Genomic DNA, 14221 nt, shown 5'->3' with positions numbered 1-14221 from the left:
GTTCAGTTGAAATAGTAGCTCAAAATTTAAATTGTTTGATTTTATTTTAAACTTGACAGTTACCGACACCGTAGAACGGAACAAGAAGAGGATGAAGAACTATTAACAGAAAGCTCCAAAGCAACTAATGTTTGCACTCGATTTGAAGACTCTCCATCATGTATGTGAAATGTTTTATTACTTGACTGAAAAATAACGTACTTTTAGGTATCGTTTGAATGTTTTTTATTTGTCTCAGGTATAATTTAGTAATCTTTTTAAATTGTAGAGTAAACCTTAGCTTTGTTTAAAACTAGAGTTGATAGTATATCAATGTGATAGTAGTGATATATTACTTAAGTATATAAAATACCTATATGTTGTTGCTACTTTAAATGTACAGCTAGGAATGGTGTTTTGTTTTCTATTTGATTGAGATAAAACCAAATGAATGTTTTTAAAAAGAAGTCATGAAGATCTGATTATTCTTCACCTGATGGTTTTTATAAAAAAATTTTGCCCTGAAATTTAATTAGTGATTTTCCAAAAGAAAACATAGGTTTAAATTTTATTTATAATTTTGATTGGTGGCACAGAGCTTCCCTTTGTTTTTGCTGAAGCTCAACAATTTTTGTTCCTCATTTTGAAGATTAGTTTGTGCTATTACAAGAGTTGCAAGCATAAAATAATTTATAAAGTTTTATATAGGGAATGGTTATTTGTACCATATCCTAGGGTTTGTTGCAAACTGAACTTTAGTCACATAGATAACTGGTTAGAAATTCATTCAGTCTGTTTTAAGGCTTTGTTTTGGGTACCGAATAATCAGTTTGTACGATGCAAGAGGTGAGGTATTATACTATGTGGAAACATTGGATTTTTTGGGTAATTTATTTCTTGCATTCCTGCTTTGTAATTAATTTCCCTAGTCTTGGTTGGCTTTTTATTAGAAATGGTATTCAGTAGAGACTGGAAAATGTATGCGTTAAAGAAAACAGTAATTAAAAAACCAGAAATAACACAGGTAATTGTGGAGCGTATGCTTGGTAATTAGCCTGGGATAATGGCCAGTATATAAAAAACACTGAAAGAGATGTGTTTCTGCAGGATTTTTAAAAACAGAATTTCCTTTGTATTTACAAGGAAGGGATCAAAATCACCAGAGAACCCCTATGTCTTTTTGAAAGGTTCTAACTTGTAATACAAACACTTGTAGTAGCTTTAAAAAGGAAATGATAAAGATTAGTCAGTACCTAGGGCCAGAATATGGGAACTGAGTGACTGGAATAGTATTCTGATACCTATAAATAAGAAACAACTTTGGGCTGGGTTCTCCAACACTTAGGGTTCCTTGTTTATCTTTCATGGTCATTACTACCTACTTTACTCAAGATTTCAACAGCTACTTCAAGTGAGTTAGTTATTCATGACCTCACGTTGGCTCTGACTCCCAGTGATCCCCTTCACACAACATAGCTGAACACTGGCTGGTCCTCTGTCATTCCTATACTTGTTATGTTTCAATCTGTTTTGTTAGCTGCTGTATGTGTGAATCTAGAACGGTCTTCCTTTTAAAATTTGCTAACACTCTTTACTTAGTAGGCATGATGTCCTCCCGCAGGGACTGCTTCTTCCTGATATCATATTCAGAGTCCATGAAGTGAAGTCTCACCGTCCTCATTTCTAAGGAGCGTTTTGGCCATACTTCTATGACAGGTTTGTTCTTCTGGCACACCCTGGTGTATTTAATGTTCTTTGCCAGCATCATACTCCAAGGGCATCAGTTCTTCATTGGTCTTAATGTCCTGCAGTCTCATGCATACGAGGCAATTGAGCATACTGCTGTTTAGGTCGGGCTTAACATATTCCTCTAAATGACACTTCATTTTTTCATCGGATTTTCCCAATACAGTATATTTGATTTCTTGATTGCTGTTTGCGTGGGCATTGCTTTTAATTCCAAATAAAATGAAATCCTTGATAACTTCAATCATTTCTTAGTTGTCCTTATATTTCTCACTGGTCCAGTTGTGTGAGGATTTTTGTTTTCGCTACGTTAAGATGTAACTCATGCTGACAACCAGTCAGATTTCAACAGTAAATGCGCCAGGTCCTCTCAGTTTCAGTAAGCAATGTTGTAGTATCATCTGCATAGCTCAGGTTGTTGTTAGTCCTCATGGTCTTTTTTATATGGTCTGGTTTCTCAGATGATATGCTCAGTATGCAGATTGAATTGATCTTAAACCATGTAATATCCCTTTGTTCTGTTCGAATGAGTTTTCCCTGGTCTATGTACAGGCGATGCATAAGCACAGTTGTCTTGGAATTTCCATTCTTTAAAATTACCCATAATGCTGCTATTTGTAAGGTTTTCACCTTAGGAATCCATAGTCAATGCTTATGGAAGTAGCATTCAAGAAATCAAGCAACATATTACATTGGGTAAATCAGCACAAGATCTCTTTAAAAGTGTTGAAGATTAATCAGAAGGCACTTTGAGGACTTGAGCCTGGGCCAGACATGGTATTTTTAGCCTCCTCATATGCATGTGTAAATTGGACCTTGAGTAAGGAAGACCACAGAAGACTAGATGCCTTTGGGTTATGGTGCTGGTGAAGAATATTGAAAGTACTGTGGACTGCTGAAGAACAAACACATCTGTCTTAAGAAGTACAACCAGAATACGCTGAGAAGAAAGGCTAGCAAGACTTAGTCTCACATATTTTGGGTATGTTATAAGGGGGGACCAAACCAAAAACCAAACTCACTGCCATCAAGTCAGTTCCAACTCAGAGATCTTATTGGACAGTGTAGAACTGCCTCTGTGGGTTACAGCGACTAAATTTTTATGGGAGTATGAAAGAAAGCCTTGATTCCTCTGGTGGTTTTAGACGACTGCCCTCTTGTGGTTAGTAGCCCAAAACAAAACCACTATGCCATTTGGGGCTCCAAGTCAGGAGATAACCAGTTTCTGAAAAAAGGGACATCATACTGGGTTGTGCCAAGTATCCTGTAGTTAATTCTGTGAGCATATATTATCCTGTATTGTAATTGTCTAATTATCCCTATTCAACTATAGCTGCCTTAGGACAGGACTGAGTCTTATTCATTATTCATGTGTAGTGCCTAGTACTGGTGGTGTGGTATGATCTGTGATCTGCATGGTTGGCAGTTCAAAGCCAACAGCAGCTCAGTACTGTAGAAGGTTAGCAAGAAAGAGGAAGCCCCTCAAGGAAATGGATTTACACAGTGGCTCCAACAATGGATTCAAATGTAACCATTGCGAGGATGGTGCACGGCTGGGCACCGTTTTGTTCTGTTGTATATAAGGTTGCTATGAGTTGGAAGTGATGTGATTTAGCACCTAAGAACGACATAAATTTGTTATGATCTAGTTAAATACCTATGTAGTCAATAAAACAGGTGTAACCAGCTTTCAAGTTATTTTCTGCTTTCAGCTCAGATCAATCAGACAGCAGTCATACCCTTTGTTCCAGATCCTCTTCTGATTTTTTTTGAGCCTCTGACAGTCTATCAATGTACTGCTGTAACTTCTTTTGAACTATCTTTAGCAAAACTTTATTTTTGTACGATTGTTAATGACACTGATTGATAATTTCTTCATTTTATGGAATTTTTTTTCCTGTTCAATGGGCACAAATACAGATCTCTTCCAATAAGTTGGCCAGATTGTTGTCTTCCAGATTTCTAAGCATAGCATAGTGTTTCTAGTGGTGCATCAGTTTGCTGAAATATTTCCTTTGGCATTCACCCCATTACTGACCCTTTTTCTTTACCATTGGTTCTTGATTACAGGCTGCCTCCTGAAATGGTTAAGTGCCGACAAGTTCTTTTTGGTATAGTGACTTTAGTCCTACCCTCTTGGTGCTCTCTGTGTCATTCACGTCTCGCATGTTTAGTTGTTACCTTGAGGAATGCTGAACATTTTCTTTCTTTTGATTTTCTATGTAGCTCTTTTCATATTTCATTATGATACTTTGTCTTCTTCAGCCACCCTTTGAAATTCTCTGTTTAGCAAATTTATTCTATCATTTCATCCTTTTACCTTGACTACTCTGCATTAAAAAGCAAGCTTCACAGTCTCTTGCTACACCCATTTTGGATGTTTCTTTCCCATCTTTTAAATGCACTGTTTTCTTTATGTATGATGTCCTGATGCCATCCGACAACTCATCTAGTATTGGTCATTAGTGTTCGTTACATCAAATTTACAATCTGTTCAGTAGACCGACCCTCACCTTAATCTGACTGATGATACCAAACTTCATCATCTCTTCACAGAAGTGGTTGATTAAATCCCTGTGAATTCCTTCTTGTACTGCCCTTTTTTATTAAATTCCACTTGTCACTGGTCCTTATTTACTAAAATTTAAAAAATGGTTTCTTTGGCGTATGTAATTCATATCATTTAATCTAATAGTTCAATCACATTAAGAGGAGCTGTACAGTCATCACCTCAATCAGTTTTAGAACATTTTCTTCATTCTTGTGTTCCTTGTTATTAGATTCCCATTTCCATCCAGTCTCCCTTGTCATGCCTGCAAGGAACCATTACTGTCTCTAGATTTACCTGTCCTGGATTGGTATGACACAGAAAAACTTAAAACAAACAGAAACCTCTTTTGGAAGAGCAAAATATTAAAAACTAAAGCAAAATTTAAATGATTCATAAGGGAGTTCAAATGCTAGGATGCTAAATTTAACTTCACTGACAGTATTTCATTTTCCCAATGCTTATGAACTAAACACTATTCTACTTCAATTTGTCATTCCTGACATACTAGATTGTATGACTGCTTAAAAATGTCCAACACCAGTCATTTTCAATCTTTAGGAGTTCCATTTTTACAATTCCAATTTTGAATTCCAATTTAAGATCCTATTCAGCAAATTCCTTTTCTGGTTTTTATACAATGGTAAATGAAGGTCTGAGAGCTTTACTCCATCTATATCATTAAGGTGGACCGATTTATGGAGGCAGCTTTTCCCCAGTCTTTGAATAGGTTCCAACTTAGGACGCCCTCTTCTGTCACTATATCTGACTCTGTTCTGATACCAATCAGGTTTTTGGTGGCCAATTTTTTAAGAAGTGTTTTTCTAGGTTTTTATTCCTAGTCTGAGAGCTGTGCTGAAATCTGTCTATTGTAAACAACCCTGCTAGTTTTGACTATGATCTAATGGTAAGCTTCTAGGACCACAGCCCTGCCCTAATACAAACTGGTACAAAACTGTTTTGTGACCTACAACTTGCCAAATATCTTATTTAGATGATAGGAAAGTCAGAGTAGTCATGTGTACCCCCAAGTTAAAACAGTTGGGTATTAGATGAAGTCACTTGATTATTTGTAATTTTTTTCTTTAAAAATGTCTTTTCCTGTTCTATTTTCAGATGTGAAATGGGGCAAATTGAGAGATTATCAGGTCCGAGGCTTAAATTGGCTTATATCTTTATATGAAAATGGCATCAATGGTATCCTTGCAGATGAAATGGTATGTGATTTATGGTTTTTTAAGAACTAGATTGGTGGGGGAAGGGGATTATTTTGCAAAATATCTTAGACCATTGAGTTTATGAAAGAAAACTTTGTTATTAATATTGCCAATCTAGGACATTACAAAATTTACCCTTAGACTATTATTACTAGTTAGGCTACATAAATAGGATTTCAAAGTACAAGAAATTAATCATCTGCAAGTATTAAAGTTATCTAAATTTATTGTGAGAAATAAGCTTTTGTTTAAATTTTACAAATACCATTTATGCAAAAAAGTAAACTGTTAATAACAAGCTTGAATATTCATTTTAAAAATTGAGGTCTTCAGATGTTTTTATCAGCAATAATTTTTCCCATGATGCCAACTCTTTTCAGTTTTCATATATTTTAAAACATTTTAATTCTTGTATGTTAGTCACTATTTATATATGTTTAAATATTTTTTTGTGACATGTGCTAAAAATACTTGCTTGGAAAAGATATGGCGTCAAGAAGTGAAAGATTCAGTTCTAGCTCTGCTGGGTGACCCTGAGAAATTACTTAATTAAACTTTCTGAGCCTTAGGTGGATGATAATAATAGTACCTCCCTTCATAGACTTATAAAGATTAAAAGATGTAACACTTATAATTGAACACATTAAGATCCTTCATGTTAGCTATTACACGTATGTTTTTATTTTGTAACATTCATACATAGATACATGCATACACAGGTTTAAACGTGAAATTTTGGTTTTGCTCATTTTATTGTGCTTGTTTTGAAATCTTTCAGGGCCTGGGAAAGACTCTTCAAACAATTTCTCTTCTTGGGTACATGAAGCATTATAGAAACATTCCTGGACCTCATATGGTTTTAGTTCCAAAGTCAACATTACACAATTGGATGAGTGAATTCAAGAGATGGGTGCCGACACTTAGATCTGTGTGTTTGATAGGGGATAAAGAACAAAGAGTAAGTTTGTTCTATTTCATTATATGTTTTCATTAAAAGAATGTGAATTCAGAATTGGAGAATGGCTATAGGAGGAATAAAGGCAAAAGACATCCAACAATCTTGTTTTTTACATTTGTTAATTTACAAATTATCATGATGCTTAAGAATTATACTGCCCAATAATTGGCAACTTAAATAACCATATACTTGCAATTTTCATACTTAGCTTTGTTGTGAAATGTCTAGTTCTGCAGACATGGTTTTGCCTCAGTGAGTGAGCATTATTGAATTGATTGCTTTGTGCCTAACTCATTGTTTTCTTATTACTTAAGTTTTTAACCTGTATAAGTGAGTATATCCCATGTATTTCAGTCTAAAAAGCCTTTCTGTATATGTGTGTATGTATGTGTATATATATATTTATTTTTCTCAATGGTACTTTAAAATCTAAATTATTGGCTAGATCACTGTTACTTAAATTTTTTTTCACCAAGCTGTTACTATTGCCTCTCAAGTGAACCAGGGATATATATAAATTTTAGATATACAAATGGAATTTGAGTTCACACTTAATTGGAAGCTCTAATTTTAACAATTAGTTCATACAATGTGGCCCTACTAAATGCTTGGCCTTCATGAAGTCAATACTCAAGATAAAGTTGCTTTAGCAAAGTGTGTGAAAAAAATCTCATAGTACCTGGTTATCAGAAAGAATAGCAAGTAGAATCTTAAAAGGCTCATCGAAAAACAAACAGCCATCTAAGTCTACTGGAACAAGCACACTCCCTACTGTCCTCCAAGCATTATAAATAATAAAATACAAGATCAGAGGAGGGATTTAGAGCTTAAATTCTGAGCAACTGATTTGCAGAAGGCTATGGACGACAGTGAAAGCCCAAAATCGCCCATATAGGCTTGAGTATAAGCTGAGTTTTTCAGCACATTTTTAATGCAGTTTTTGTGGTAAAATTAGGTGCCTCAGGGTGTGGTGCCCCAACAGACTGGACTGGAAAACACTCCTAAGGGCCAACAAATGATCCTTGAACTAACTACAAGCTTTTCTTTCTTGATGTGTTTTGTTTTTTTGTCAGTGGTTTCTTGTTGTTTTGTTGTCTGGTTGTATACTGTTGCTTTGCTTTCCTCTGTCTTGTTTTCGTGCATGTTATTGTCTCCACAGGTCTGTCTGAATAAGACAGGCTGGATGAACTATCTGGAGGAAAAACAACAGGATCGACAGTTCCGGGGGACTTGGGATAGGGGGAAATGGAGGGGGGGAGGTAAGGAAGTGGTATTAACAAACACAGGGACAAGGGAACAGCATGGGACCCAAAATGGTAGTGAGGTGGGAGTGATCAAGGGTAAGGTTACGTAAAGAAGAGGTATAGCTGTAACTCAGGTGGGGACGGATCATGGTAGTAGGGCAGGAGGAAAGTCAAGGGAGATGGAGGAAAGAGCTAGAAGTCAAAGGACATTTGTAGAGGTCTAGACAAAGACATGTATATGCAAATATATATATGAGGATGAGGAAATAGATCTATGTGTCTATATTTATAGGTTTAGTATTAAAGGTGGTGGAAGGACCTTGGGCCTCTACTCAAGCACTCCCTCAATGCATGAATACTTTCTTTTATTTAATTGGCACTCTACGATGCTCACCCTCCGAAACAACTGCTGAAGCCAAAGCGGGCGAACAAATAAATGTGGTGAAGAAAGCTGATTGTGCCCGGCTATCAAAAGAGATAGTGTCTAGGGTCTTAGAGGCTTGAAGGTGAACAAGTGGCCATCTAGCTCAGAAGCAATAAAGCCCACAGGGAAGAAGCACACCAGCCTGTGCGATCACGAGGTGCCAAAGGGACCAGGTATAACGCATCATGCAAAACAAAAATTATATATACCATAGTGAATGAAGGGGAAAGTGCAGAGTGGAGACCCAAAGCCCATTTGTCGGCCACTGGAGATCCCCTCACAGAGGGGTTTAGGAGAAGAGATGGGTCAGGGTCAGTCAGGGTGAGATGTAGTACCGATGAAGAACACAGCTTTCCCCCACATCCTGGATGCTTCCTTCCCCCAACTACCATGATCCGAATTCTACCTTGCAGGACTCGATAGGGCAGAGGTTGTACACTGGTGCATACGGGAGCTGGAGGCACAGGGAATCCAGTGTGGATGTTCCCTTCAGGACTAGGGGTGTGAGGGGCGATACTGGGAGAGTGGAGGGTGAGTGGGTTGGAAATGGGCAACTGATTACAAGGATCCACATGTGACCTCCTCCCTGGGAGATGGACGGCAGAGAAGGGGTGGGGAGGGAGACTCCGGATAGGGTAAGATATGACAAAATAACAATCTATAAATTATCAATGGCTCATGAGGGAAGGGGAGTGGGGAGGGAGGGGGAAAAAAAGAGGACCTGATGCAAAGGGCTTAAGTGGAGAGCAAATGCTTTGAAAATGATGAGGGCAAAGAATGTACGGATGTGCTTTATACAATTGATGTATGTATATGTATGGATTGTGATAAGGGTTGTATGAACCCCTAATAAAATATAAAAAAAAAATTAGGTGCCTCAGCTGATATTTGGGTCAGCTTATACTTGAGTATATAGGGGGTATTTTTCTCTGTTACTTCTTGTTGGTTTTTTTTGGGTGTAATTTTTTATATGAAATCCAGTACAGGTAAATCTATAGAGTTTAAATTAGAGATTAATAGTTCCTTATGGTTGTGACTTCTTTGTTATTGCCTCTAGATTTACCTATCCTGGACTCCTAGTAGTATAGTCGTTACCCTATAGTTGTTACTGGGTTGCGAGGTCAACTGTTCAAAACCACCATTCACTATGGGCAGAAAGATGCTTTCCACTCCCATAAAGAGTTCATCTCAGGAAACCCACAGAGACAGTTTTACCCCGTGCTATAGGGTCAGTATGAGACAAGATCAACTCCATGACAGTGCATGAGTTGAGTAGGGTTATGTCGGGGATTAGGGGCGCAATGAGATAATAATAATGACCATTCAAACCGAAAAATTAACCAGTTGATTCTGATTCATAGTGATACTGTAGGACAGGGTGAAACTGCCTCTGGGTTTCTAAGACCGTCATTATTTAGTAGATGATGTGTATCCTGGTTACATATTGGGCTACTAGCTGAGGTTAGTAGTTTGAAACTACCAGCCACTCCATGGGAGGCAGACATGGCTTTCTACTCCCTCAGAGTTTTAGAAACTCAGGTCCAGTTCTTTCTTGCTTATAGAGTCACTAAGACTGAGTCAACTCAATGACAGTAATAATTACAAGAATGAAGAAATGTTTTAAAATGGCAAGTGGTGATTACATAGCTCTTTTTAACATATTTAAACCGTTGAATTGTTTTAAATTAAAGGTGAATTATATGCCAATAAAACTTTAAAAATAAAAACACTGGATAAAAGAAGTATGGACTATAATCCACTTTAAAGAATATAGTTGGTTTCTTTACCCTTTGGGGAATGCTAGTATAATTGAAGAAGTCTTTGTTCTTGTTTTAAAAGTAGGTTTGAGTGAGGTAGTTTGCAATATATGGAGTCGGATTTTTAGATTGATGTGTGTAAGTAAGAGTATAGAATAGTGGGTTAAGATGATCCATAAATGGATTGAGTCAGTTAAAGTAGTCAGTATTATTTATGATTTCTACCCAGGTAAGCTGAAATATAAATTGATTGTCATAGCCCTTTTTGGAAGAAAACTTAGAAAAATGAAAACACTTTTGAAAGTGTATCTCCAATCAAACTATGCCACTGAATGGATTTCAGCTCATATAGTGACCCTGCAAAACAGAGTACAACTCTGCTCTTGGATGTTTCTGAGGCATTAAGTCTTTATAGGAGCAGACCACCTGCCCTTCTCCTTGGAGCAGCTGACCTGGGGGTTCGCAGCTCACTGCCATCAGAGCTGCTTGACTCAGATTCAAAATTTTATTTATACCGTATTGAAGGAAGGCGTACTTTGAATTTTTTTATCCCCCATTATAGTGACTATTCTAGATTTTATACCCTTATTCTGTACTTTAATTTCCCCGAGTGCTTTTTATGATTTGCGGCCTACTTCTTAAAATTCTCTTTTCACTTACTTCAACTATAAAATTATTATTATTCAGTCCATCTCATTGGGGAGGATTTGAGTTTTAAATATTTTAATATATCTGCTGAACCGCAAAAGAATAAAATGTTTATTTTAGTCCTTTGCCTTTTTTATATCTGAAGTTTTCTGCTGTGTAACCCTTTCTCAAGAATCATAAGGCCAAATGGAGTTGTGCAAAGAAGGAATTTTCAGTTACCCACCACTAACTATTAATAAAGCTGTCTCTGATAGTAATGATTAAAGTTTTGTGTTGCGATTTTTAGAGCTTGTTGCATAATGTAGCGACTAGAACCCTTCCAGTTTTAGGATTTCCACCCTCTTTTATATATTAGGTTACTTGGCATTAGTATACTTAACGAACAGTTTAATGTCTACATAATTTTTTCTTCTTTTGTTATGCAGGCTGCTTTTGTTAGAGATGTTTTATTACCAGGAGAGTGGGATGTGTGTGTAACGTCTTATGAGATGCTTATTAAAGAGAAGTCTGTGTTCAAAAAGTTTAATTGGAGGTACTTAGTTATTGATGAAGCTCACAGGATCAAAAATGAAAAATCTAAGGTAATATTGAGTTTGAAATGCTATGTATTGCTTTAAATTTTTATAAAATGTGTGCAGACTACTTACTATAACTTTTTTTATTTAGTTGTCAGAAATAGTGAGGGAATTTAAGACTACAAATCGACTGTTGTTAACGGGAACACCTCTTCAGAATAATTTGCATGAATTGTGGTCACTTCTTAACTTTCTCTTACCGGATGTCTTTAATTCAGCTGATGTAAGTACTTTTTGTTTTCTTGGTACAGTCAGGGTGATGTTTTGTCTAATACTACAAAATAAATTTTCATTTGCCTATGCAGTTGTCCTAGCGTTCCCTATTATAATTTCTATGAAATACTATTGTGCTTTTTGGCTTTAAACTTATTTTAAGTAATTGTTGCTCTGGAATGGCATAGGCCTTTTTCCTATTTGATGTTCATGTTGGCCTCACTTTGTTTTGGTTGACCGTTCATGTTTTTAAGGTGCTGTTCAAAAGTATTTAAGTGAATTTACCAGTTTTAAGTCCAGCTTTCCTTAAGATGGCCTTCACATTTGGTGAAATCAGGCTAACCATTTTTTTAACATGATTTCATAATAATTTTTTCTTTCTGGGTTGTTTACTAGAGTTTAATTTTGAGCCTTTGTATGTGTGTCTATGTCTGTCTCATTTGTCAGTCTTTCTGTCCCCGCTTGAATAGTTTCCCAGCATTACATTTATATAAAATGTTCTGAAATCTATTTGACTTCCTCTCCTTCTAGAAGTTTTGAAACTATACCATTCCCTCTCTTTGTAATTTTCTTGATTACAAATTGCTATCTGGCTTCCTCTTTTCAGTCTTGCATATTTGTTGTACTTTGGATACAGTCATGTAAATCTTTAAAGAAGTAGATAGCCTGATCTTTCGCTAATGGTGATGGTGGTTTCAGAAGATTGGCCTGCATTCAGTATCCGAGTATGTAACCCACTGTTGTGTTTTCATTCACCTCCTGTGCAAGTGAAAGTTGTTGAATAAGGAAGACCAAAGAAGAATTTGTTTTATGGTGATGGTGAAAAATATTCATTGTCCCCAGAACTGTCAGAACAAACAAATCTTTCTTGGAAGTACAGCCAGAAAGCAAGGCTGGCCAGACTTAGTCTCCCTTTAAAAAACGAACATGACCCTGACTTCTGTTTACCTGGAAAATGCCCTTTTGCCCTTGTATTTGAGGGCCACTTCTGTGTATCTGATTCTTGGTTGGCAGTTTTATTTTTCTCTCCGAGTTTTGTGTGTGTTATCACATTATCTTCTTAGTTGTATGGTTTCAGCTGAGAAATCAGAGTTTGGTCTTTCTGGTTCCTCTTTGTAGATAACTTTCCATTTTTTCCTGAGCTCAGAATTCTCTCTTTGTTTTTGGTTTTAGAAACTGATTATGTCATGGTTTTCCTTTGGGGGTTATCCTGTTTGGGACTCTTTCAGCTTCTTGAATACATATCTTACTGTAGTTCATGAGATTAGGAGTGTGTTCTTAAAATTTTCTGATAATTTTTAGATTAGGAGTACTTTCTTAAAGTACTTTCTGATCATTTTCTTTGTGCTTTTTCTTATCTATTCCTGTTCTTGAATTCCAATCACAAATACATTATTCCTTTACATGGTATCCCATATAAGTCTTAGGTTTTCTTTTTCTGATTGTTTCTCTAACAAATTAGCATTTAGAGATTTGTCTTCAAGGTCACACATTAAACCAGAAGTGCAGTCCTTAAACCCAGCAGATAAGTGACTGCTGTGGAAAAGAGGGTGTTACTGGTTGCTGGTTGAGGGTTGAACACACTTCTGATCAGCAGGAGGATGTAGGGAACAAGAGAGGATCCCACTTTCTCATGGCCAGCCACCACTGTACAAGTGTGGCCACAGTCTGGAATTCTTTTTTTTTCTCCTCCAAACCACCAGCCTGACATTATTTATTGTTAAAACATGATGAAGAAGCAAAAACCAAGGAATAAACCAGATTATTTGTCAATAGAAGTTCAGTTGATCAGATGGGGACAAAAGTCTTCATGCAACACAACATGATTTGAGCCTGGGCAAATGCGGCATGTGTGCCATATCATCCCTCAGGGGCTCCTCACAGACCCAGCCTGGTTCTTCTCCAGTGTCGTCTCTGGAGTTGTACCTGACATTACCGGTTTCATTCGAATCCATTGGGGAATGCGCCGATTGTGTTTCTTGGCCAGGAATCTCTTGATCCTGAAAGTGTTATGAGATGACATGGTGAAGTCGGAGCAACCCCACACTCAGGATGGCAGTGAGGTGCAGGCATGCTGGCAGTTCACCAGTTTGTCTGCTCTCTGGCTGTTTTATTTTATTCAGCTCCCCTAGTTGGTCTTCAGTCCACTTCTCTGTCCTTTCCTCGGAAGCCCAGGGTTCCAAGATGTTTGATCAGGTCACTTGTATCTTTGTTGTGGATGATCTGTAGCATGACTGTTGGCTCTTGCCTGAAGTTGAATCTCTACAAAGTTCTGAAAAAGTACTTATTTTGTTAAAGTAAGGATCATTTTTGTATGAATGAGAAAACCTATTTACCAAAAATCTGCTATTATTACATATTTTGGTATTTTGGGTTATGATATTTTTTTTCTTACTACAATGATACTTCAGTATATTTAATGATCTGTTAATGCTTTGTCTTTGTAAACATACTGAATTCTAAGATTATGCAATCTAATAAATGTTTGTTTAGAAGATAATGGGGAAATTTCCTTTATTCAAGTACTCAATTATTGCCCTATAGAAACTGTGTTGATAATGGTCTTAGAAAACAAACTAAATGTTTTCTTTTAGTTTTTAAGCTTTCTGTGAGAAAGGATGATTTTCAAAAATAATTTTTAATTATGTATAAAACTGGCATTGCAACTGGATTCTTTCCAGTGTAAAAGTTGTCATGTTGGTGTTTTGGGGAAAAGTGTTTAGGAATTATGATTTCTTTAAACTATTAGTTCTAAAATTTGTTTATATTATAATGCTTTACAAAGGGCTTATAAGAAATGATATTTGTGACATACCTCACCACAATTCAAGAAGTATAAGCTATATATAGGGAACGAGAGTACAGTTAAAATTATTTCTCTCTGATCTTAAGATGGTTTTTGTTTGTTAATT

General features: G+C 36.5%; 1 protein-coding gene across 1 annotated transcript in view; it reads left to right on the top strand.

The window, feature by feature from the left end:
- Window positions 1-14221, top strand: part of SMARCA5 (SNF2 related chromatin remodeling ATPase 5) — a 48558-nt gene that overhangs the window by 14677 nt on the left and 19660 nt on the right. The window contains exons 4-8 of the mRNA XM_075543746.1: window positions 60-160; window positions 5390-5490; window positions 6269-6448; window positions 10947-11102; window positions 11188-11319. Of these exons, the coding sequence (XP_075399861.1) occupies window positions 60-160; window positions 5390-5490; window positions 6269-6448; window positions 10947-11102; window positions 11188-11319 (670 nt within the window). The remainder of the gene's footprint in view (window positions 1-59; window positions 161-5389; window positions 5491-6268; window positions 6449-10946; window positions 11103-11187; window positions 11320-14221) is intronic.

The sequence above is a fragment of the Tenrec ecaudatus genome, chromosome 3 (genome assembly GCF_050624435.1).
Source record: "Tenrec ecaudatus isolate mTenEca1 chromosome 3, mTenEca1.hap1, whole genome shotgun sequence".
In the NCBI taxonomy this organism is placed as follows: Eukaryota; Metazoa; Chordata; class Mammalia; order Afrosoricida; family Tenrecidae; genus Tenrec; species Tenrec ecaudatus.
Note: the sequence above shows the minus strand (reverse complement) of the source record. Positions and strands in the feature narration are given on the sequence as shown.